The sequence below is a fragment of the Clarias gariepinus genome, chromosome 17 (assembly GCF_024256425.1).
Source record: "Clarias gariepinus isolate MV-2021 ecotype Netherlands chromosome 17, CGAR_prim_01v2, whole genome shotgun sequence".
In the NCBI taxonomy this organism is placed as follows: domain Eukaryota; kingdom Metazoa; phylum Chordata; class Actinopteri; order Siluriformes; family Clariidae; genus Clarias; species Clarias gariepinus.
The window spans coordinates 18,888,475-18,913,552 of record NC_071116.1 but is presented as its reverse complement, the minus strand read 5'-3'; the positions used below and the strand labels follow the sequence as shown (position 1 = coordinate 18,913,552).

Below are 25,078 nucleotides of genomic sequence, written 5' to 3'. Positions count from 1 at the left end.
GTGGGTGTTAGATTAGCATAGATTAGATTAGATCAAACTTCATTATCATTGTGTAAAGTACATGTACAAAGTCAATAAGATGCAGTTATATACTACATTTACAATAAATAACAACTGAAGTGAATGAAGGTATACCCATACAATCATTCACTTCAGTTGTTATTTATTGTAAATAGGTCACTTAATGTTATACAATATGTACAGGGGTGGGAGTGTTTTATGTATAGAAGTAATATACAGGCAATATACAGTACAACTGTGCAAACATTGTGCAGTGGAGAAAGACATGTCAAGAAGATAACATGCTTCACACGATATGCATATGTACATATATGAATGTCTGTGTGATACAGTATATATACAACACAAAATTATTAAGAAACGGATGGTGCATAGTGAATAAAGCAGTGCAAAATAGACTGAATGTGAGTTACAGTTTTGTCTCAGGATCAGTCTGTGGGAAACCAGTCCAGTTATTATTATTATTATTATTATTATTAACATGCATTAAAGTCGACTTCATTATACAACGTTAAAAATATCTTAAATAAAATAAGCTGAAATAACTTAGAGATGATCAAATTAAGAGACAAAATAAGTGACACAATTTGCAATAAGAAACAAAAATAAAAATTCGCATTCTCTTTTTTAAGAGTTAACTTGAACACTTGCATTCCAAGTCAATAATCAGTAATAAATCATAGTGTATGTGTGTGATGGATGCAAGTCTAGGTCTGTGTAGCACGCGCTGCAGCTCGTGTTATTGGCACAATGCAAACTGCATTCCAAATAATTTGAATTTTGTCTCAGCTCTCAGTTGAAAACGTTGGGCTGCGTCGGGATTTGTGATTGGTCTGCCTGGGTCACGTGGCCGTCGCATACTGATAAGCGGCCATATTAGTCAACCCTATTCTTTCATTCGTTTGGAACACAAAGTAAGGTATTCGCGTGAGCTTTTGCGGCTTCAATTACCCCTTTCTTCCGTTAGCTTCGGCGTCTTTCAGGTGCTGGGGGTGATATAGAATGGTTTAATGTTAACTTCACGTTTCTGCGTAATTATTTAAACTAATTTATCCTGCTTTGGGCCTTTATCTATTTATCTGTTTATCGACCACTTGGCTGTATATATTTTTAAAAGCGTAGTCCTAATCGTTTTCACGTCGCGGTGCTAGCCGAAATATTTAGCAAGCTAATTCCGTTGTCTAGATAATTCATATATTCCGACTAAAAACCTAAGGATATTTTACTTTACTTTTATTCCAGCTGTTTTTTAGTTTACCATGGCGACCGCCACTTCCACCCCGGCCGGCCAGAGAATAAGCACGCGCGCGAGCACCGGCGCAGGCACTCCTCTGAGCCCCACGAGGATCACCAGGCTGCAGGAGAAAGAGGAGCTCAGCCACCTCAACGACCGCCTCGCCGTTTACATCGACAAAGTCCGGAGTCTCGAGTCTGAGAACAGCGTTCTTCACCTGAAGATTTCTGAGAAGGAGGAGGTGAGAAGCCGGGAGCTGACCGGCCTCAAGTCTCTCTATGAGAATGAGCTGGCGGACGCGCGGCGCTCTCTGGACGACACGGCTAAAGAGCGGGCCAGGCTGCAGATCGAGCTGGGAAAACTCCGAACCGAGCATGAACAACTGCTGCAGAAGTGAGTGCCGTTACTTTAAGTTCGAACTTGTGCGCGTGATTTTAATCAATGAATACAATTTCCTCCCTCGTGCTCAGGACATTGTTTCAAAATGGCCCGCCATTTGTAGCTGATCAGGAATGGCCGCTCAGCGGATACAAGTGTACAGTCTCACTGTATGCAGGAGTCTGTTCAGGGCTGGAGTGACAGCGGAGTTGAAGTGAAAAGCTAGCAGTATTCCCACTGCTGTCACCCCACACTTGCAGAGCAGTTATAGAGAAAATGGGGCTGAATTTAATCTGTGTGTCAGTGATTTATTCTGCTATTTGTACACAGGCGTTATTTAATACTTTCACCGGATAACGATTACATAACTCGGTGCTCGGGTGAAGTTTGGACATTTCCAAGCGCCACACCTTTATTGGCTATGGGGGATGGGGGGGAAAAACTACCTACAGCCTCAAGCTAGCTGGACTGGAAAGATAACTTTAAACGAAAGAATCTAAAGTTCCTGACACGTGGTTTTTGGTTCTGTTTTTATTATTATTATTTTTTTAATCCGTGTGGATTTTTTTTCCAGGTCTTTGGTTACGTATAAACTTGAAGTGCGGACATACTAAACGTGCTTGGCTTATTTTCTGTGAATACTGTTTGGGCAAAATGTAGCCCACTTTTTTTGGTGCATTACTTACTGCAGAATTTTATCACAGTTTTGGGTTGTTTTGACCCATAAATAAACACAGTGCTGTTATATCAATTGTCATAATAAGGTGATTACACTGTTAATCCTGATAACGCACACCTACTGGTATGAGAATTGTTTGTGTATGTTTTACTCTAGTCCTCTACAAGGATTAAGAAATCTAAATCAGTGCTGTTTTCAAGCTGTTGTAGTTGCTGCTGAAATGTTTTCCTTTTGCATATTTGTATTTGGAGTTTAGCAGCTTCGTGTTTAGACAGTGCGGTCGGTCACGGGTTAGAGTCAGTAGTAGGCTTGGCTTATGCACTAATCTTTCCTGTAAATGTCTTGGAAGTTGGTCTGAGACCACTCATTACACACTGCTTCCCTCTAATTAGCCACAGACACTATCGTATCTCGATGTTAGCAGGTTGTTTTTGTACATCCACTTCTTTTATCATTGCTGATTGCATTTGTTTACTTGCATGCCGTTTGTTGGAATGTACAAGACCTTTTCTTAAGGTTTAAAAAAGAAACTAATTAATTGCTGACATCTTAGAGTTAAAATCTTCAGCTCATCAGTGGTGGCAGCTTTCTGGTCATTCTTGGTGTTTTTATAGTTTGGTTTAAGTTCATTTATTCAATTGCCAGTTAAGATATTAACACTAAATGCAAAGCCTATTAAAAAAATAATAATAATTTACTATAAAACAAACATTTAACCTTTTCACTTGCATTAGTCAGTTGTAATTCCCAAGAAATCACCTGACCTGAAGAGTACTTAAACTATATTTTACCTAATTAGGTTTAGAGCAAATAATTGATTAGGTAACAGATAAAATGTATACCCATTTCAGTTACATTTGTATGTATCTGAGAAACCAACTACATGGTGTAAAACGAAGTCCTGAAGCTTGAGGGCAGTGCATCAACACTTATGATTGCAGAATACCCCTTTGAAATCAACACACATCCCTTGGCATGTATACAAAGGGCAGTAAACATTCTTGGATCAATTTTGCTCACAAATTCACTTCTCGGTGCACACTGGTTAAACTAAATTTGTCAGTTACATTAGTGATGCCAGTTATTAATGTTTAGTAACGTTTTCCTCAAAGATTCCAGTATAATTAATGTTATGCGTGGTGCATATAGTTTACAAGCTTTGTGACCCTAATATGCCAGGTTTATATTGATGCATATGAAATCACAGCTAGTATTTATTTATTTATTTAAAAAAAAAATTGACACATCATATAAGTAAAACAATTCAGTTAGTGGGATTAAGACCATTTTTTCTGTTCAGCTGGTCGTTCTGTCATGACCAATATGTCTGAGTGGAGCTTCACCAAATGTCGAATGTCAGCTTCCTCCACCTTTAGGAAATGCCATTCATTAGATCATTAAATCTGTTGCTTGACGAAAGGAAGTTTCTAAACAGTTTTGTTTGTAGGGTTTTATTTTTTTTTTTTATATACTGTCCTTTTATAATTTTTGTAGCGATTTCCAATGTTTTTATTATTCTAGAACTACTTTATATATAAATAAAAAAAGTGTCCTGCTTCGAAATGTGTGTTTGTAATCGTCTCCCCTGTAATCAGGCCATCCCCACAGTGTGTTTTTCATCTACATTGGCCTTAGTAGAGCATAAGAGTGACGCTGGAAATGTGCCTATAAAACTATTTTTTTTGTCTGCGTTGCTACAGGAAATTCCAAGTGAATTGTGTCTTTGGAAGAATTTTGAAAATGAAAGCCATGTATGCTAGTCTTAGTACTTCCTTTTTTTTCCGCACCAGAGAAGGTGTATTGGCTGAATAACATAAACTGGTTTGAGAGTAAATCAGTTGATTGACGGAAACAAAAAGCACCCTCCTACCATCTGTTCCTAAGAAAGTCAGACAGACTCCCTTTATTTGCAGCACACGGATGTGCACACGTGCTGTGCTCTCCTTAGAAGAGGGTGTGTGAGAAGGGGGTGAAGGGGGTAGTGGTTCTCTCTAAATACATTATTCATCTCAGATGAGCATGTTTAAAATACAATGGTTAACGGATGGAGAACCCAACATCTGGATTTAGTGTGTGCAAAAAGCTTAGGAGTTTACATTAGCAGAGATTTTCCATATGGTTGCTGAAGACAGTTTATTTTTTATTTTTTGGCCATGATGTCACAGAAGTTTGAGTGACACAACAGCTGTGGGTCTATGTATGTTATGGGTCTGCTAGCTAAGTCAGTTGTCTATTTCTTACTGAAATGTCCCTTTGTCCTGGTTGAACAGTGAGGATCCATTTGCTACCCAAATCATTCTGGAGTTGATGCTTAGAGTTGTCTGTTGGTAAGTGACCATTTTCGCAAGCAAGCAACAAGCTGCGAAGGCTTTGATACGGTGAAGTTGTTGTGAAAGTCTATGCTAGGTTTTCCCTTTCTCCTCTACTTACACTAATTCCTTTGGATGATACCACACCCTCTTTTTCTCTGTAGGGCCAAAGATTCTGAGCAGAGCAAGACAATTAACTTGAGTCATTTGTAAACCATTCCCAAGGAATTTTGATGTAAGCATGGCTAATACCAAGATGATTTGAATCTGTGCTTGGCCCATTTTTTGAATTATTTATTTTTATTTTTTGGCATGGTTAGCTAATCGTACTTGGTGCCACAAAATGGTGTGGGTGAAATGGCTTGACCTAGGCAATCACACTTGCCCTTTTGAGTGTGCAGTAAAAATGGAGCCCTGTGCAACATGCGTAGATTAGAGGGATATGAAATCATTAGGTCTCCAAGAGAGAGAGTATTCTCTAATAAAATACTCATGTGGCTTAGTTTAAAAAAAGTTTGCATTCACCAAATAAAAAAAAGTTATGGGACAATTAAATTTTCTTGGAACCATTTTCTGAAAGAAAAATGCCCTGAAGTGCACTGTAAGTTTATACATAGAACCCTTAAGGGTTTCTTCAGAGAAGCATTTGAAGAATCTTTATGGGAATGTGTACAGGCACTTTGGTGCAACGTGCCACTGAATCAAGCCTGGTCACTAGTTTTGGGCAAACAATCCTGCAGGTCTTAACTGAAATAATAATAATAATAATAATAATAATATCTGTCTTATGAAAAGTGCTTCTGTGGAAAAACACTAAGATGCGCAGGGTAGTTGGTTTTTAAGAGAAAAGTATTAATTCTTTGAGTTTGGGCAGATATTAATGTCTGGAGAATATGCCTTTTTAAGCAAATTTTTAATTTTTTTATACAATTAAGCAACAGAGTTTTTTAAAATTGTCAATTTCATGTATTAATAGCATGAAAGTATGTTTGAGCGCTCTGCCCACTTTCTAGCAATGAGGTTTTGGCTCTAGTTACTTTTTTTTTTTTTTTTTTTTTTTTTAAGTCTTTATCTATCTCTATCTCGTGGTAAGCCGCAATGTGTGTGTACACCCAGTGTTCACACAGTCACACTAAAATCAATGTCTGTTAGCTTCTCAGGTCAGTCCTCTAAAGTCTTAGCAGGTTGGTGAAACCAATTACCAGTCATGTGCTGAGATCTCTATCTGACACGAGCATGTTTCATAATCTGTCGTGGTTAGTCCAGTGTTTGAGGCCCCTAAGCTGTGATCTGGCTGTAGCCCGAAAGCTGTTAAAATACCATTGCAGGTTTGTTGTGTACATCCGTTTCATGTTTTTGATATACCAAGATGCTCGTGCCAAAAAAAGTGTACCAAAGCAGTGTTAATTTCATAAATGCTTAGATGTTGTTGATTTATAACAGTGGCTCTCGCAATATTGCTACAGACCTTTACAATGGTGGCTAAGCAGTAAGGGCTCTTGATTACTGATCCAATTTTGTGAATTTGGTTCCCAGTATAGTGGTACCACAGCATACAAATTTATGCAGAGTTCTTAAGGTAAAAATTTATATTGCGAAAAAGAATTTTCCTTAGGAAATAATGTAAATGCAGATAATCCCCAAAATCTTACCAATTTCCAACACTATAATCCTATATTTATTTTCATAATCGTTGGTCCTCAAGCATGAAGCATGATTTATGCTTCTGTTCAAAGACTACATCAAAGATCTTGCAAAGGCGCTTGCCCTACAGGGTACCCTGATGTGCACCTTCCCCGAAATGTAACTATACGTCTGCTATAACTGTAATTGATACACCTCCTAGCATCACATTTCTGCTGCCGTCAATGTTTCCATTTTTGAATCCAGTTAAAGGTGGTTGCTTCTCTGTCTTTTGTTGCAGTAATTCACCAATAGTCTCTACTCAGTTTCATCTGTCATTGTGTGTACGTTGTTGACGAAGACTTAATGACATACAAACCCCACAGCCAACCAGCGGTTTGGTGGTGTAATTGCAAAGCGACACAGACACACCAGTCCACGTATATAAGGCTACATTTATGTTACCAGCCTGAAGTGTTTTGCGTTTTTTATTTTTTTATTTATTTTTTGGCTGTCTGAACCCAGACAAATGTGAAATTTGAATCTGACACACTTTTGTATATGGTCCAAGAGAGCAAATGTATATCTGATACGTGATCAGGTAATTTGAATGAGGACGGTCAGGTCAGATTTCATGTGACTTTTTGCCTCTGCTCACGTGTAGGACACTGACGTCAGTTGGCACTGGCAGCGTAGGGATGTCATAGGAACAGCTAAAGAAAGGTTTCTGGCTTTCATCCTTCTGGACCTTGAAAAATACAGCAGACTGTATTTGTCGTCACACAAATATGATGTGCGTTAACCAAGATGATGGCGCGAGCAAAAATGTGTCTGGTTGCACACATGCTGTTTCAGAGGACAGACATGTCCACCTTAGAGTCAGATGCAGAAACATAAACCGGCCAAGTCTGTTTTCCATAAAAGTGTAAATAAATACAAAAACCACAGGTTGCATATGATCATGCATATTTTTTGGAATAGTTTAAAAAAAAGTCTGCTTTGCTCTAAATCATGTTTCTTCTTTTTATTATTATTATTTTTTTTTATTGTTTATGCATAAACAACAGTTACATTAGAAAATCCTGTAATATCTAAATCTGGTGTTGTATGATCTGGTGTGTGTCCCTGTGAGCCATTCAGAGAAGAGTGCCACAAATATGTGGTGAAGAATCTCATTTCCTGCCTGTGTATGAGAAGTTATGTGAATGAAAAGAGTTCTCATACAAACTACTAGTCTGGAATGAGAAAGCTGTCCTTGTGTTGTGTGAATAGATGCCTCTGTCAAACACACAGTTGGACAGATCACCTATTAGTCAGGGAAGTTCTCTTTAATAAATTATGACATTTAATGTTTTATTCGAGTTTCTTTTATTTTTCTCTCTTCATAACCAGCTTGTATGATTGATTATTTTGCTTGAACAGCTAAATATGTTTAATTGTGAGTACTGGTTCTTATCTTTAGGTTGTCTGTAGGTCATTGTTTACCTTGTAGTGAGAAAATATGCTAATAAGACCAAATAATAGACAAAAAGTGTTTGTTTTTTTTGTTTTTTTATGCCGAAAATTAAATGTGATCTATGAGTAAAACTTTATACAATCAGAATCGATCTTGATAGTGTGCCTTGGTAATTTCTTGTAAATTCTCAGCCCTTCACTTCTGACCAGGTGCTTTTACTTAACCTTAGAAACTCTTCCATTCTGCCACTTTTGGTTTTGTTTAGCAAAATGTGCTCTTATTTTTTCAGAAACTGATTACATGTCTTATGTTTGTGTTTGCAGCTACACTAAAAAGGACACTGACCTGGCTAACTCTCAGGCCAGGCTGAAGGATGTTGAGGCACTATTGAACACTAAGGAGGCCAGTCTGGCCACAGCCTACTCTGAGAAGAAAGGCTTGGAAGCAATGCTAGCAGATCTGCAAGCCCAGATACAGGAGGTACACCATTCCTCTTAAACGTTTTATTTTTTAAACCATTGGAATGTTATTTATTTTTGCCATTAAAATAATGACCCAAGCTCCTTGCTAATGGAACTTTCCCATTTGTAATGTTTAGCTGGAGGCCGGACTGGTCTCTGCTAAGAAGCAGCTAGGAGAAGAGACTCTGCTGAGGGTGGACGTGGAGAACCGCTGCCAGAGCCTGGTAGAGGAGCTTGACTTCCGCAAAAACATGTTTGAGGAGGTAAATGATGGTCTACACTCATGGATTTTATTTCTTAGCATCATTTATTTTGTAATAAGTTTTCCAGTTTTTTTTTTTCCAGTCAAATCTGAGCTGATGCTAAATCAAGAATCCTAATTCGATTGCTTTGTAATATGATGTCGTCTTCTCTTATCAGTATGAATAGTAGTAAAGTAGCAGCAACTTTGTGTGCTCGTGGTCCAGGAAATGTGCTTTGCTGCAGACTGATAACATCAACCAAAATGCATTAAAAGGAGTTAAGTTTGAAACCACCCCCACACTGTTGAAGGCTGCATAAAAGCTGGTTGAATGATGGCACCTGCTGACTAATAACCATGCAGCTGTAGTTAAATAAATAAATAAATACATGCATACATTTTGTTCTCAGAGATGAGTTTGAATGATGGGTCATGTTCTTTCCTACCTGGGGTGGGCTACAATTGCTTTGCGTGAGTCAGCTTCTAAAGAACATGAAATTTTTGTTTCCTGTGTATTATTATTATTATTTTTTTATTAAAGCGCAATTGAGAAGATGCCAGACCAGCCAAATCCTGCTTAAGTTCTTGCATTATCGAGTGTCGACTCGTAGGTGTAGGCAAATTTGGAAGGAAGGGGGGGAAAAAAATAAGATGCATATTCTCTGTTTAGATCTTGAGTCTTCCACTTTAGGGGAAATGAAGCTGCTCTGACAGTGTAAAGGAATACATTGTGTCATGGGTGGCAAGGCATGCATGTTTTAGAAAAGCCATGCATCACTCTGTTGTTCCTTGCCTCGCTTTTACTCGATTTACGATGGCATTTTATAGCATTGTAAATATACACTGTAAAAGATTCACAACGCACAAACACTCCTTTCTGCTTGTTTAACTTGCAGGAAATTAAGGACACCCGGCGCAGGCACGAGACCCGTCTGGTGGAAGTGGACTCTGGCCATCAAAAGGAGTACGAGTTTAAGCTGGCTGAGGCACTGGCGGATATGAGGCAGCAGCATGACGAGCAAGTCAAACACTACAAGGAAGAGATGGAGCAGACCTACCTGGCCAAGGTGAGGTTTACTCATTCTGATCATATTAAAAGGCACCAGTTCAGTTGCTTATAAACGTGTGCGATTGTGACTTTTAAACAGAATAAAAAAAAAAAAAATCTGAGTTTGGGCAGTCATTGGATTGTTTAAAGATCTGTGTAGGATTTATTAAAGCAAGTTGCATGAGGTTTTGCATCCATAAATAAACTAACATACAGTTTTTATACATCGTGTAATTCATCAGGTTTTAATTATTTCCAAAGTTGTTGTGAGTGATGTGCAAATGAAACCTTCTGCTTTAGTCACACAGTTCAAATATTTTTGTGAGCATCTTAAAAATTCCTATGATGTGATGATGTAGCAAGGAGTAGATTTATAGTGAGGTTTGGGAAATTTTTGCTGAATGCAATAAAGGATGTCCAGAATGTTACACAATGCCTGCATGAGCAGAAGTGATGAGTACTGAAAGCATTTCTACCTTTTTAGGGCCATTCCCTTTCACTAACACACACACACCCACCCCACCCTACCATATGTATTTTGTAAACATGTAATAAATCTGGTCCTACAGTGATTACTCATTCTGGCATTTAAAATGAGAGAGCTTTTAAATCTGTTAAGAAAGCAAGAAAAGAACATTTTTGTAGTGCATGAAAACACTGGAGCTTATGCACTGATGAATCATGTTATATTTTCTGTGTTGTTATTTTTACATTTGGTAAATGTTTTATGTTGTAATTTTTTTTTTTTTTTTTTTGCCCTGTACTTTTTGTTCTTGTTTTAACACCTCTCTCAGCATCTGCACAGCCAGTGTTGCACTTCCTTCCAGCCTCTTAGACACTGTTAGTTCCTCTTTGCATTAAGTTCGAACGTCCTTTCCACACTCTGATCATATCAGGTTCTGCTGTGTACGTTTTAGATGGAGAACATACGCCTGTCTTCAGAGATGAACAGCAGTTCAGCAAGCTTGGCACGGGAAGAACTGAAGGAGTCTGCTTTGAGGGTCGAGAGTCTGGCGGCTCAGCTGGCAAGCATGCAGAAGGAGGTATGTATTCCATCTCACTCCCTACTCCTGATTCAGCTGGGATATTGGACCCTACATTATATTGATGGAATTATTTTATTTATTCATTTAGTTTTAAGTAAATAAAATGATGATGATCTTTTAATGAACGGTGAGACAATGTTGTGAAATCTGTTTGATTGTACCCAACAGTGTTGAAGCAAAGTGCGCAGCAGTGTCTTGCTTTTTTGCAACTTGTATTACTACTTCCTGTTTAGTATGCACAGCTGGTGCAGTTACAGTTAAATTCACAAAGGTTTTATTTATCTTCGAAATAAAAGATTAGACAATGCCCAAAAAGAAATTCACCTTTTATACTTATGTATTTTTAAATGGTATGGAAATGATAACCTACTACTATTGAGTAGTTATGTTATAACTATACCTTTTGGGCCGAACACTAACCCAAACTGTGACATAAATACACAAATGACCTTTTTTTTTTTTTTTTTTTTTTTTTTTTTTGCGCTTGCTGGGTTGAAATTGTGACAGAAAATGGGTGACTGTGTAGTATTTTATTTATTTATTTATTTTTTAAGCATTTTCATATTGGTGCAAATGTTTCTCTTATTTTTATATACAATGTTTAGGGTAAGCTGGGGATTCAAGCTTAAAAACAATATGTAATATGATTGTGTTACTAGACTTGAAATCAAACAATATTAAACGTCTCGAGTTTGCAATATTTGCATTTACTGATTTTTCCCTTAGACTACATTTCCTCCTTTCTGATCCTGCAGTTGGCTCCGACTAGAATCAGGACAGCGCTGCCACTTATCCATAATAAGCAACTTGTAAACCAAATGTTGCTTTTTGAGTGTGGGGGGGGGGGTTTAGATAAAAGTTATTTGTATTGAAACTTGACAGGTTTAATATACAAACCTGCCTAATGACTGTAATGTGCTTCAGCAGTGCAGAGTTTTTTGTGCTAGGCAGGGAAGAGAGGCAGGAGAGAGAGCAGATGTACAGTAGGGACAGAAAAACTAAAGCAGGTAAACAGAAGAGTGGAGAGAACAACATTGTGGCCAAGTAAACTAGGTGAAAGATGGAAAAGGAGGGTGTTTGCAGGCAGGCTGCATATGACCACTGTTTACAGGGTATGAATTTTAGATGACAAATCTTTTTCTGTGTGTACTTTTTTTTTTTTTTTTTCCCATATTGCTGTGTTTTTATACATGCTCATGTCTTTGTTTTGAGTAGACACGAGGCTGGCAGGATCGCATCAATGAACTGGAGGCTGCCCTGGCTCAAGAGAAGGATATAAGTCGCAGGATGCTGGCTGAAAAAGAGCGCGAGATCGCTGAGATCCGAGCCAAGATGCAGCAGCAGCTAGATGAGTACGAACAGTTGCTGGATGTCAAACTGGCCCTGGACATGGAGATCAATGCCTACAGGAAGCTTCTGGAGGGCGAGGAGGAGAGGTAAAACTCGCATGCACTTATGTTTGTGCACAGACTTTGAGATGCTAATTCAACATGGTTTCAACATGGTCTGTTTACTTTGACCCTCTTTTCTTTAGGTTAAAGCTTTCTCCCAGCCCCTCGTCTCGTGTGACTGTGTCTCGGGCCTCGTCCAGCCGCAGCGTTCGCACCACACGTGGGAAGAGGAAGCGTGTAGATGTGGAGGAGTCTGAAGCAAGCAGCAGTGTCAGCATCGCCCACTCAGCTTCTGCCACTGGCAACGTTTGCATCGATGAGCTTGACGTAGATGGCAAGTTCATCCGACTGCACAACAACTCTGATCAGGTCAGGGGGCACAAGGGTAAACTTATCTAAATAAATTTAATTAAAAGTGCATTTTGTGACTTATGAAAGATTCATGCCCTTTTTTTTCCTCTTTTTTTTTTTTTTTTTAGGACCAGGCAATGGTTGGGTTTGAACTGACTAGAATTATTGGAGAAACTTCTGCTACCTACAAGTTCACTCCCAAATATGTCCTGAAAGCTGGACAGAAAGTCTCTGTAAGTGATTGATTGGCTTTAACTTCTAACAGTAGTGCTGTAGATGTGTTACTTTACTAATGATTTCCTCCGAGTTGTACTAAACGATCACTTCTGGAAATTGCTGGCTAGATTTTTAAGTGCAGTGTTGTCTGTCTATCGTAGATCTGGGCATCTAATGCAGGTGTGAGCTCCAACCCTCCCACTGACCTCATCTGGAAGACCCAGAGCTCCTGGGGCACTGGTGAGAACATCAAGGTGGTCCTGACCAACCCTGAGGGAGAGGTAAGAAATTACAATTTTAAGGAAAAATGCCCTGCTTGCTAGTGTTTGGTTTGTAAAATGTAATGCCAGTAGTGGCCACTGTATAGTCAGTCTCTGTGCCATGGTGTTTGCAGGAAGTCGCTGTAAGAAGTACAGTGTTCCAGACAGCCACAGTAGAAGAGGAGGATGATGGAGTGGAGGCCATTGAGGAAGAATTCTTTCTTCAGCAGGTGAGATTCGGTATCTGCCGTGATGACCAAACTACAGTCATGGACAAGAGCATGCACACAGGAACATTTTGTAAAAAAAATAAATAAATAAAATCTCAGTTCAGTGGTTTAAAATATATTAAAAAAAAAATCTTAATTCTGGTGAAATTAAACAAGCCAAGATGAACAACCAATTTTATGATTGCCTTTTGTTCCCCCAATAGTGATAAAAGATTTTAGTTTTTGTTTAAGAATGGTGTGATTTGCACTGCTTCGCGTCTTTCTTGTTCAGTTCTATTGCTTTCCATGTTGGACCTCTTGTACTTGGCCCTACTTTCCAGTATACTAATCTTTTCTCCCTAATGCCTTGACAGGGAGAACCACCAAGAGACGGTGCCAAGAGAGGTTGCTTGATCATGTAAGATCAGGAGACACTACACACCACCTAACTCTTCCACTACAGCAAGGTTCAGCTGCCAACTCTACAACCACCTCAGAACTATTTTTGTATCACTTGTGTATGATAAAATAAGTGAATTTTTTTTTTTTTTTTTAGTTTTAATGGATTTTATTCCTTTTTGGTACATTTCTATTTTTTGTATGTGAATTCACAAAAAAAAGCTTCAGTTTTCTTTCTATGAACCAAAATCTAGTGATCAGTGGGGGAATGTAGTGAGACTGAGAGCTCTGTGACAAGTAGGCAGCTTTTTGCAAAATTACCAAGTCCTCCAGGTGCTGTGATTTTTACCTTATTTCTCTTTTTTTTTTTTTTTTTTTTTTTTTTTTAAACATAGCATTTTAAGGGTATCTTTATAGAAAAGTTATAATTTTATACTAGTTTTGTAGTTTTTAGTCAGCCACGTTGTTGTGTATAATGCAATGTAGACTAAATTCACACAGGGAAGGGTAAAAACAGACTGCTGTTTCAAACACCATTTTGAAAATGGAGGGTTATTGGATATATCCTATTGTTTAAGATCCAGGACTGTTAAAACGGCAATGCGCCACAAGGTGGCAGTATAGTCACATTTGTTTCAAGTCAAAGAGGCTTCATTAGACTTTCTTTTGACTCTTGATTAATCATGTGCAGTGTCAGTTTTTCCCCCATTTTTAAAAATACCAGTCTTCTGTCTTGCACTGAGGAAAAATGCACTCATGCAAATATGTTTAACTGACAAGATTAAGAAGCATGAGATGTGTAATGTTCTTGAGCTACTGTAATTTACAGCAGTTTATGGAAGCAGTCTGTAATTTGGCTACACACCATCTCTCATGGTGAGACACTAAAGCAGCAGGGCATAATGGGTTCGTTTATATCCAATTCCCTCTTAAGAATTAGCCTTGGGTGGATGTGATCATTATTTTATGCCAGTTTGTCCATCTTATCTAACTATGAATAGTCTTATGCTTTTATTTTGAGTATCTTAACCTTGAGTAGAATTGTGGGTTGTCTTTCATGTCACTTGCATGCTTTTGCTCTAAACCTTTACAGTTTGTAAGTCAAAATAAAATTTTGTTGTATTTTCTATCTAGCCTGTATGCCTTTTCTTTTTCTTAAACTGTATTTTAAATTTTTGTTTAATAGAAAGATACCACTTTAAATTAATAAAAAAAAAATTCAAGACCCAGCAGGAAGATATGCAATTGTCCAAGGGAGTATCCTATCCCTTTGGTTAAATCTGGTCAGTATGTATGGTCCGAATCAAGATAATCCCCAATTTTTTTTCTTTTTTACACTGTCCACCCTTAATGGGTAATTTAAACCCAACAGTTGACCGTTCTACAGGTTCTGACACTTATAAGGCACAAACCAGGAAATTATTGAATCAGTATATTGTAGAAACTAATTTGGTGGAAAAATGGTAAGAGCAAAAACCCTGATAAAATGGCATATTCCTGTTTTTCACGTATAGCCAAATCCCGTTCTCAGCTTGATGATTTTCTTGTTTCTAGAGAACACTTATCTAAGATAACAGATTAGCATCATACTGACATAGTAATAAGTGACCATGCACCATCTCTTAAAATTTACATATGAAAACAACACATTCAAAAACTCCCCAACTGGAGGTTTCCAGTGTGGTGGTTGCAGAATCCAGAAATTGTTGAATTTTTGGAATGTAAAATAGGTGATTATTTTGAATTAAATAAAGATGAAACTAGTGCCAGCATAAGATGGGAGGCATTTAAAGCATACATTTTGAAAATTATAACTTTTAACTATAGAAAAACAAATTATTAGAGAACAAACTTAATCAGAAGAAGACTGGTTACTTATAAAGCTAAGTACAATAAACTGTCTAATTAATAATGCTGCAAAAGGTTTATTATGGCTCAAACAATCCTACTATGATAAAACAATCAATAGCATAAAAAGTTCTTTGAGTCGTTTAAATTAATGATACCTTTAAAGAATTTTATAAACATCTATATAAATAGGAATGATCTCAAGCCTCACAGAAAAGTGATGTGTTCCCTGATCAATTTTAATTTCAAACATTAACAGAAAATGCAAAAACAAAATTAGAGTTAAGAATGATATTTCACAGGCTATTCAAAACATTAATAGCGGTAAGAAACCAGGCCCTGATGGCCTACCAATTGAATTTGATCAAATATTCCAAAATAAATGAATAATCCCACTTTCAAATAATTATAATAAATCTTAGCAAAACGGAACACTTCCACCTTCACTAAGGCTAGCAACAATAACTTTAATTTTGAAACCAGACAAACCTCCCATTGAATGCTCTTTCTACAGACCGATAAGTCTTCTTGGGTCAGATATAAAAATATTTTGTAAAGCTTTAGCAAAGAGATTAGACAGAACTTTAAAAAAAAAAAAAATTAAATTCTTTACACTAACCCAATAGCCAACATTGGAACAAATAATACAATTTCTAAATCATTCTCGCTAGAGCGATCTACTCGCCAGGGATGCCCTCTTTCACCATTGGTATTTATATTGGCCATAGAACCTCTAGCCAGGGCAATAGGATCACAGAAACATATCAGGTATTCAGATTGGGGGACAGGAACATACAGTAGAATATCTTTATATGCTGATGACATAATCCTTTTTTTTTTAAACAAACCTGCAGTATCTGTTAGCATTCGAAATTTAACACACCTGGTTGAACTGTTTGGGAGATTTGAATACAACATTAATAACACAAAATCTTCAATTCTTTTTTGAATTAATAAAAAAAAACTAATCCAGTCATAAAAACTTAATTTAGTAACCCAAAGACGGTATTCCCTTATTTAGGTGGTAGGATTACCCGTAAAATTGAAATGATAGTTCCTTCAAACTATAGTGAAGTAAAACTAAGGAGTTAATGGATTAGTGGATGACGATGCCCATTTAAGTGATTAGCTGTATAAATATAATTGAAATGAATATTAGACCAACATTTTTACCCTTCCTTTTATTCCACTTTCTTTTACCAAAGGTATTTTTCAATGAGCTCAATAGTAGTTTTTGCAAATTTATATGAAATCACAAAAAATCTGGACAGAGGCTTAGATTCTTACCAGGGCACACACACCTACACACACACACAAACACACTACAGGCAATTTGGGGAACACCTTTGGACTGTGGGAGAAAAACAGAGTTGTTGTTTGTCAACAACTTGGCGGAGGTTTTCCTGAGCAACCTACATCCTCTTTATTCACGCTTGTTGGGTACTCATGCAGTGTCTGGGTAGTATGGAGTGCGGCAATCCACCAACAGCGGTGCTCGAACCAGGATCCTCAGTTCCCAAAATCAACAACCTAGAGCCTTAGCTGCCTGAACTAGTACCCAAGTAAAAAAAACCATACAAGCATGGGGAGAACATGCACACAGAGGCAGGAATCAAACCCGGACCCTGGAGGTACAAGGCGACAGTGCTAACCACTAAGCCACCCTACCACCTTAAGCAAATTCCTTCCAGAGACATATATAACCATTAATGCATGTTTACCAAACTTGATTGTGCTCACATTGAAAAAGGTACAATCTCATTTTTGTTTCTATCATGTGTAAATAAACATCACTAATTTAAATGTCATTAAATGTAGTCATTATGTTGCCTGGCTATTTTCAAGGGTAACTTTTTCCATTTCCATTTTGGCATGAAAACAAAAAGATTATAAACATTACAGCCTGGTATGGAGCTAAATACCCTCCACACTCGCGTTAATGGACTGGACACATTGCACTACAGCTGAGATGAGCAGGTGGCACATTCCTAAGTTTAAAGAGGAACGTCTGTTTTACTCCAGGAGGGTCTCATTAGCGATTTCCTTGCAGTAAGAGCTCATCTGAGATGAATTTGGGAACCAGTGCTGTTTTTTGATTATGGAACCAGCATGGGGGGGGGGGGGTTATGGGGGGATTGTGATAATTGTATGATCTTTAGTTGAAACTGCATTGTAGCCAGTAACTCTTTGCAGGATTCATATGCTTGTTACTGGTGGAGGTAAAGTAATGGAATGGAGTCATGTAGAAAGCATTTAAAACTTAATTACGTTAAAAAAGTCACGAGTCTTCATCTTACACATACTTTCATAATGGAAAATGGAATAAGAAATTCATTTCAACACATTAAGCACTTAAACCTAAGGACTTACGTTGTTACAAAGACTATGATGCTTATCCTTAATATCCCTTTAACGCACTTGGAGCTGTTTTGAATTCATAGCGTACAAATGTAACAGAGTAATTATTTATGATCACACTATATGGTGTCACATCGATGAGGATGAGTTTTCTTTCTGAGGATGAGTTCTCCTGCTCTCGATGTTTCTTCATGTCATCTCGGGAGTTGTTCTTCAGCAGCATTCATGCGGCCTGGCTTGCTCATTAGGGATCTAAAAATAATTCTACCTCTGGATTTCTATGAAGCCGCTTTGTGACAATGCATATTATTAAAATGGTGCACAAAGCAAATGCCACTGATATGAAGGAAAAAGCAGCCAGCAAACTGTAACAGGGTTCATATCCATTTAGAGAGTGATGTTTAAAGTTTTATTGGCAGAGGTCTCTGTACATCTGTTAAATGTTCTACATCACCCATTTTGATTCCCATTCTTCACTTTCTCTCAACTAATATAATAATTTTTTTATAACAAAATCTATAACTCAAAAGAACACTGCAGGCACTGTACTTGTTATATCCCTAAAAGCCATCCTCTAAGCCCTTCTATAAACCATAAATCTGATTAAAATCCATTCTGCTTGTGTAATTCTACAGTTTCTACATGTTTCCTACCTATGATTTAAGAGCACTATAAAGAGAAATTGGTTATTTTCTTCTGTTTAGAAGGTCATACATCCTTACAGTGGTGCCCGACTGTATTAAGACAACATATGCCAGGTATTATAGTTCTCCCTGTGCACCAGACAAGTGATGTCACAAATGAGATCTGGCTAAAGAGTTTTGCTAATTCGAATCTGCATGGAACACTTATGCGGCAGGACTTTTGCTTTCCGAAGCTAAAACCTAATGAATTGCAAAAGTGAATTGCGAACCTCTGTGGCAAATCTACCTACATGATCTTCAAGAAGCAATCAAACAGGCACGGATTGTGCAATGAACTCATTAGTGGTGCCGCAGACGTCTTTTTGACTTTATGCCCAGCTGGATCTAGGAGTTTTTGAAGAATAAAGGACTTTATACTAAATATTGATTGTTGCAGTGGTTCTCAACCTTATTCCTGGAGCATAGTATTGCATATTTTTTTCTGCTTGGCCACATCCGTTTCAATTAAGAAAAAGCTATTAATTAATTGATTAGTGCTTTCTCAGCTCCCAGAACACCTGATTTAACTAAACTATGCAGGGCAGGGGGTCCACCAGGATCAGAGCTGAGAACCATCGGATTGTTTTGCAGCAATTTCATTGCATAAAATAACAAATTATTCATGTTATCTGGATTGTCATTATTTAATAAAAATAAAGAAGGTTATTTAAGCTTTGAATTTCACTTTTGTTTCAACACTTTTGGCCACCAAAGAAAACAAACAAACAAACAAACAAATTTTTTTTTTTAAGTTTTGAGTAAATGTGTATATATTGTGCTTGGTTGATGCTGTATGTCTGTTAATTCTGTGAGAGGTTAGTGGATGTATGCTACGCTGTCACGGGGGGGGGGGGGTTGTGGGGGGAGGGGGGTTATTGCTAGCGCAGTTACAATGGTGTTTAATAAAAGGACAAACAAACATTCTTAAATCAAATTGGGTAATTATCAAAATTTATTACCAGCTTATTTTCTGTAAGTTTTTTTTTCCCTGGAGGTTTATATAGTCCAAACTTAGAAAAAGCTAAGTTTCTTTATGTTGATATAAGAACTGTAGTTGCCTCCAATTAGCTTTAGCTTGTAGAAACTGTTCACTTCTCAGGTGAGAATGATGTTCGTTTTCTCATCATGACTGATCTAAAAACGTCATATTTTCTTTTAGCTGATTTTTAAAGATAGTTTGACTCAGGCCCGAATGTGTCAGTGATATCAGTTATTCCCATAAGAATCAAAACTAGCAACATGCTTAGGCACCCGTTTCACCCCCTCACAGAAACTGAAATAATTTTTATTACTCATCTCTTCCTCAGCTTCATTCCTCGGCCAGTGACTGTGAGAAGAAAAAAATATTGCATCTAAATATAATTTTTCTTTAAAAATTGGTCTTTAGGCACCAATATATTGTACCGATATTTGTATCACCTATACAAATCTGTCAAGTGGGAGAAAGTTTTTTTTTTTTGTGTTTAACTTGATTTAAATCATACGTATAATAAGCTATTACAGTTTTTAGGTGACATTTATTATCAGATCAAACACTCGAAACCATAACAAAAGCTGTAAGGTTAATTAAAAATCTCCCCTGACGTGGTATTTTACTGATATTGAGATACTTCAGCACAAATTATAACTTGAAAATTTACAATGGAAAATGCAAACACTGACCAGGCATAGCGTTAAAAGGCACCAGACATCAGACAGCTGTTTAAAATATAAATATGTCCCAATGGTGCTGTCAAAACAGCCTTGATCTGGTAGAGGCATGAATTCCACAAGAACTCTGAAGTTGTGCTGTGGCGTCTGGTTCCAGGACGTAAGCAGGAAATCCCTTAAGTCTTGTAAGTTGCAACGGTTGGGCCTTCATCGATAGGACTTTCGATTTTGGGAATTTCAAAGCCAAGTTACCATCTTGAACACATTTTTATGTTCCTGAAATTGTTCCTGAACATGCTTTGCAGTGTGGCATGCTGCATTATCCTGCTGAAAGATGCCCCTGCCATTAGGGGATACTGTTGCCATGAGGGTTGTACTTGGTCTACAATTTTTACATAGGTGGTAATTTCAGTAGAACATTGCTTAGAGCATCACATCGCTTCCATTGGCCAGCTTCAAAAACTGAATGTTCACCTGCTACCTTATATACACCAGCCCTATAGAGGTGCCACTGGAATGAGATAATTAATGTAAATTACTTAACCTGTCAGTGGTTTTCATGTGATGGCTGATTGGTGGATATTGCAGATTCCATTACTGTACAACACTTACCTAACAACATTACATGTGTTCCATTTACAAATTACAAAATCTCCTTTTCGAGTAAGAAACTTACAACCAAAAAAAAAAAAAAAGAATGACAAAAAGTGAGCAAGTTTCTCTCAGAAATAAATGAATCTGTAGCAGACTACATCTGCCTAAAAGAAATCAAAAGTCAAGAAACAAAACAGAAAAAGTTACAGATACTGTTGTGTAATCAACAAGACAAATTGTAGTATATAGTCCATCCAGAGTTAACGTTAGCAAACTTGCTAACATAAAGTCCACAAGCAAATGGTTTCCTTTAAACACGTCCATAGTTCCTCAGTAGCATTTTTAAAATTAAACAGGACAATCAGTGTCATCACTGTTTTTTCACTCAGTCCTTGGCCTTTCCTCTCAGGATAATCCTCTGTACAGCGTTTATAGTTCAAGTAGAAAATACGCAGTCACACTATAGATTCTTTGGACGGTCGTTTTACGCTCAGCAGGCCCGTCACTGACGGATTTCCTAACGACTCGCTGTGGGACTTGGGAAGCAGAAGCACCACTCTTTGATTAGCTTGACGCCATTCGTTGTACAGACGGCAGTGGTACCTGAGAGACACCTGTAACAGAAGATCATGGGAAGAGGTTAGATCTTTCACACTGCTTTGGTATGAAAGGCCAAATAGGTCTAATGAAGCACTTTTTTTTTTCCTGTACATAAATAACACGCATCACATGTTGTATGTTTAACCTTGAATGCAACCAGCAATCAGCCACTACAGCCATCAATCAGTAAGTAAACAGCTGTTGCAACCTTTGTTTATTTGCACATCAGTAAGCTCTAGTAAGCAAGATCTAATTATAGCTGGCAGCTACACATGCGGGAACTTTGTCTCAAGGGCTCTTCAACTATGCTCGAACATCTGATTGCAATCTAAAAATATGGCGTGACAAAATTGACTTGAAGAGTAAAGACGAAAATGAGCAGACACTTGGGTGTGGGAAAATATGAAGTTATTTCCTTGTGTGGGAGGGCAGAAGTGAAAAATTCAGAATTAAAAGTGAAGAAACTGTTTTCATCAAGGCTTTTAAAAATTAGAACTAATCAAGAGTTCTCACTGCCTAAATACATATAGTATCGGCTAGATTATTTTTTTACGTCTCCAACCACCTTGGAGAAAACAGAAAGGAAGGAAGCCCATTCCACATCACATCCTGAATATTTCTGTAATAATAAACCAGTTATTATTATCCCTAACAATCCTAATCGCAGAGCACAGTTTGCTGATTTCCATGCTCAGGAAAAACAGATACCGTATAAGTCATTTATGTACATTTAAGTCATTTATGCATTTATTTACATTCACTTATGTATTAAGTCATGTTTTTTACTTAGTATAACAGGTCAGAAAAGACTTCAGGGTTCCTTCTAATCACCGTTTTTGTTAATCATGTCGATTGTTGCAAAATGTCAGTAACTAGAAACAGATGTTTTACAAATCTATACTATTTGGATTTTAGAAATCATGGTTTGATCTCTGAGCAAGAACATGAACGTGAAAAAATAAAACTGAAGTGGTTTTAGTCTCTTACATAAAACCACATTTTATGTTCAGTGGTCACCATTACTTTGTCTGACATCGTTCCTAAAAACCCCAAAGGAAGTCTATAAATGTTTAACATGCTAAGTAAAGAATATTACTGGGACCAGAATAAATAATTTACTCAGCAAAGCTGAAAGGTTCTATGTAGATCCCTAAAACAAAGCTTATTGTAACGTATTGTATTAGGAAGACTATTAACTATTATTTTTCAGATAAACCCTTAAATAACTTTCCATCTATTTTTTATCAGTTAGGGTTGCAGTGGGCCTGGAGCCTATCCCATGTATCTTGGGGGCACAAGGATGGGATGCCAACCCATCGCACGCACACAGACAAGCAATTTGGAAACACCAATTAGTCCACGCTGCATGTCTTAGCAGTGGGAGGAAACCGGTGCACAAACCTAAACATACACAGACCAAAGCCAAGATTTAAACCCCCAACCCTGGAGATGCAAGACAACAGTGTAACCCACTAAACCACCATACTGCATCTTAAATAAGCAGTGGTAGGTGTTTTGCCAGCCATGCAGAAGACCCCGGTTCGGTTCCCAGCCAGTGCCCAAACCCTAGCCACTGGATGCAGTGCCGCTCCCAAGCCCGGATAAAACGGGTGGGTTGGATCAGGAAGGGCACCAGCGTAAAAATCTGTGCCAAGCTTGTAAGTGTTGCCCGAATCGTCCGCTGTGGCGATCCCTTGCCGGTCGCATCTGAAAGACCACCACTATGGGTTTACACCATCATAACACAAAGTGACAAAAATGCACTACAATTACAACTGATCACAATTTACAAACTTACTCACCAGGAATCTAAATCTGTCTGCATATACCTTACCATATTTAGACAACAAACTGATGGCATGTCATAAAATTGGTGCATGGTAAAATGCTGTAATCCACTAGCATCCTCAAGCCAGAGTTTTCACTCACTCGGCATAGGAAACCTAATTTGACCAACAAGTCAGATGAAAAAATAAATAAATTTCAGAAAGTCAAGTGCCCACTCGAGTGCTAAACACTCATCTTCTGTAAAGAATAATGGGTCTCATGGGTAGATGAAGCTTTCCCATATGTTCCTATATTAGAGCTGCTCCAAAACCCAGGCGCATATGCATCTATATATGAAGTGAAGGACCTTGGTTAAGTAGGGCTATGTAAAATGCAATATTACTCAAGGCAGTTTAAAAAGATCCTAAAGGGCTTGTCTAAATTGCTCCATCCACTAAATTTAGTACATTTTTATACACTATTACACTTAAAAGTAATATAATATATTGCGATATATGAGATGTCATAGGAACTAGCAACAGCATCAGACAAGGATAACACGATTGCTAGATTCATTTATGTTCGAATTCAAGCATCACCACACTAACTCAAAAATCATTTTGTAAAATTAGTTTTTAATTTATTCGTTTGCATTTAAGGTGGTTAAATGTAGGAGCAGTTTGTTGTATCGGTGGTCCCTGGTAAATCCCATCCCTAATGAGTGCACTGCTGTTCAAGGTCAGATGGCAATATCAATTGCTTAAATAAGCTTCACTTTATCCACTTTTATTATTATGTATTTTCCATCAGCACTGTCTGGTGTTACACTCGTACAACCCAGCTGGATTTTGGCAACAGGAGTACACACCATGAAAGAAAGGTCTTTTACACATCCAACTTTCATTCACCAAGGCCTAATCCAATGTACCCTCATAGGCAGTGGCTTTCAAACATTCTCATTCATAACACCTGGTACACAAAAGTGGCTTTGTTTGTGTTTGACTGGAAACTCTTCCAGGACACCACATTTCAGGGCCATTAGATGGAATGGAGAAAAACCTTCTCTAAAAATAAAAATAGACATATTGTAGTCAGTGTTTCTGGAGTGATCAGTCACTTCATGCTTGTCAAATTATGTTCTTCCCGAATAAATAACAGTACAGGTACAGACATATCTTGAGGCTACCAACTCAGTGACCAGCGGTTGCACATTAAAACCCTAATTTACAAATTATGTACTAAAGGGATGCTGGATCTGTTCTTTTTTAACTATGATGTAAAAAAAACTGTCAAGGTTAACAGTGGATGCACTTTTCGGGACAGGTATGGCTGTAGGCTCTTTTCATGAAAATCATCCTTTCCAGATGCTAATGTGCAGTACCCTGTAAATATGGTTGGCCTGAGATGGCTATTTAATGAGTGGTAGACCCTAGCTGCATAGTGGTTTCAAATGGCCTTTAGCCAGGTGCATGTTCTCTGCAGTTAGAACCATGATTTTTCTCTTGCTGTCTGGGATCAAAAGGATGATTCTGGGCTTTTTTGACAGTCATGCAAGCAAACAAGCAGCCAGCCAACATCCCTTATCCTATATACTATACGTGCACAAAAACATTGACTTGCATACAATCTCAAGATTCCTTTATCCTTTGAAAGAGCTCCTTAAACTCATTTAATGAGAAGGAAGCAGAAACCAAGTCAAAATATATTCCAACATTTGTCTCATTGATAACTCAAGGACATGGTAGCCTTGCTCATCCAAGAGTAAGAGTTCAATTCCTGCCTTAAGTTTATGTCTGTGGAGTTTGCATGATCTCCCTGTTCTTGGTGGGTTTCATCCTAGTACAGTATACCAGTTTCCTCTCACAGTCCAAGGAACTGCAGATAAGGTTAATTGCCGTTTCCAAATTCCCTATAGTGTGTGAGTAAGTGTGTGAGTATGGATGTGCTTGTGTGCCTTGTAATGAACTGGCACCCCATTCAGGGTGTACCCTGTCTCATGTACCTGGAATGGGCTTCAGGCTTCCTGTAAGCCTGTACAGGAAAAGCGGTATAAAGAAAGGAAGACAAAAAAAAAAAAAAATCAATGAACGAACGAATTAACATTCCAACAGGAAATTGGAAGAAGTCTCCTGGGATAGATACACCCTGGGCAGAGTGCCAATCCACTGGAGGGCATGGGCATACACACACACTGGGCAATTTGGGAATGGCATTTAACCTAATTTGCATGTCTTTGACCAGAGGAAACTTACTAAG

At 37.9% G+C, this 25,078-nt stretch overlaps 2 protein-coding genes across 3 annotated transcripts in view; one reads left to right on the top strand and one right to left on the bottom strand.

Annotated features, from left to right (window-relative positions):
• Window positions 1-921: 921 nt before the first annotated feature.
• lmnb1 (lamin B1) lies at window positions 922-14,451 on the top strand. 2 transcript variants are annotated; one of them, XM_053516087.1, is made up of 12 exons: window positions 922-940; window positions 1,264-1,648; window positions 8,024-8,180; window positions 8,299-8,424; window positions 9,299-9,469; window positions 10,368-10,493; window positions 11,712-11,932; window positions 12,031-12,256; window positions 12,367-12,471; window positions 12,616-12,735; window positions 12,849-12,944; window positions 13,298-14,451. In XM_053516087.1, exons 2-12 carry the CDS (start codon window positions 1,281-1,283, stop codon window positions 13,343-13,345), a joined length of 1,764 nt encoding a protein of 587 aa, XP_053372062.1. In that variant the 5' UTR covers window positions 922-940; window positions 1,264-1,280; the 3' UTR covers window positions 13,346-14,451. The 2 variants fall into 2 exon arrangements, with proteins under 2 accessions (XP_053372062.1, XP_053372061.1); XM_053516086.1 differs by lacking the exon at window positions 922-940 and having other exon boundaries at window positions 947-1,648.
• Window positions 14,452-19,118: 4,667 nt separating this feature from the next.
• Window positions 19,119-25,078, bottom strand: part of LOC128545624 (E3 ubiquitin-protein ligase MARCHF3-like) — a 31,232-nt gene continuing 25,272 nt past the window's right edge. The window contains exon 5 of the mRNA XM_053516094.1: window positions 19,119-21,069. Within this exon, the coding sequence (XP_053372069.1) occupies window positions 20,911-21,069 (159 nt within the window). The 3' untranslated portion in view covers window positions 19,119-20,910. The remainder of the gene's footprint in view (window positions 21,070-25,078) is intronic.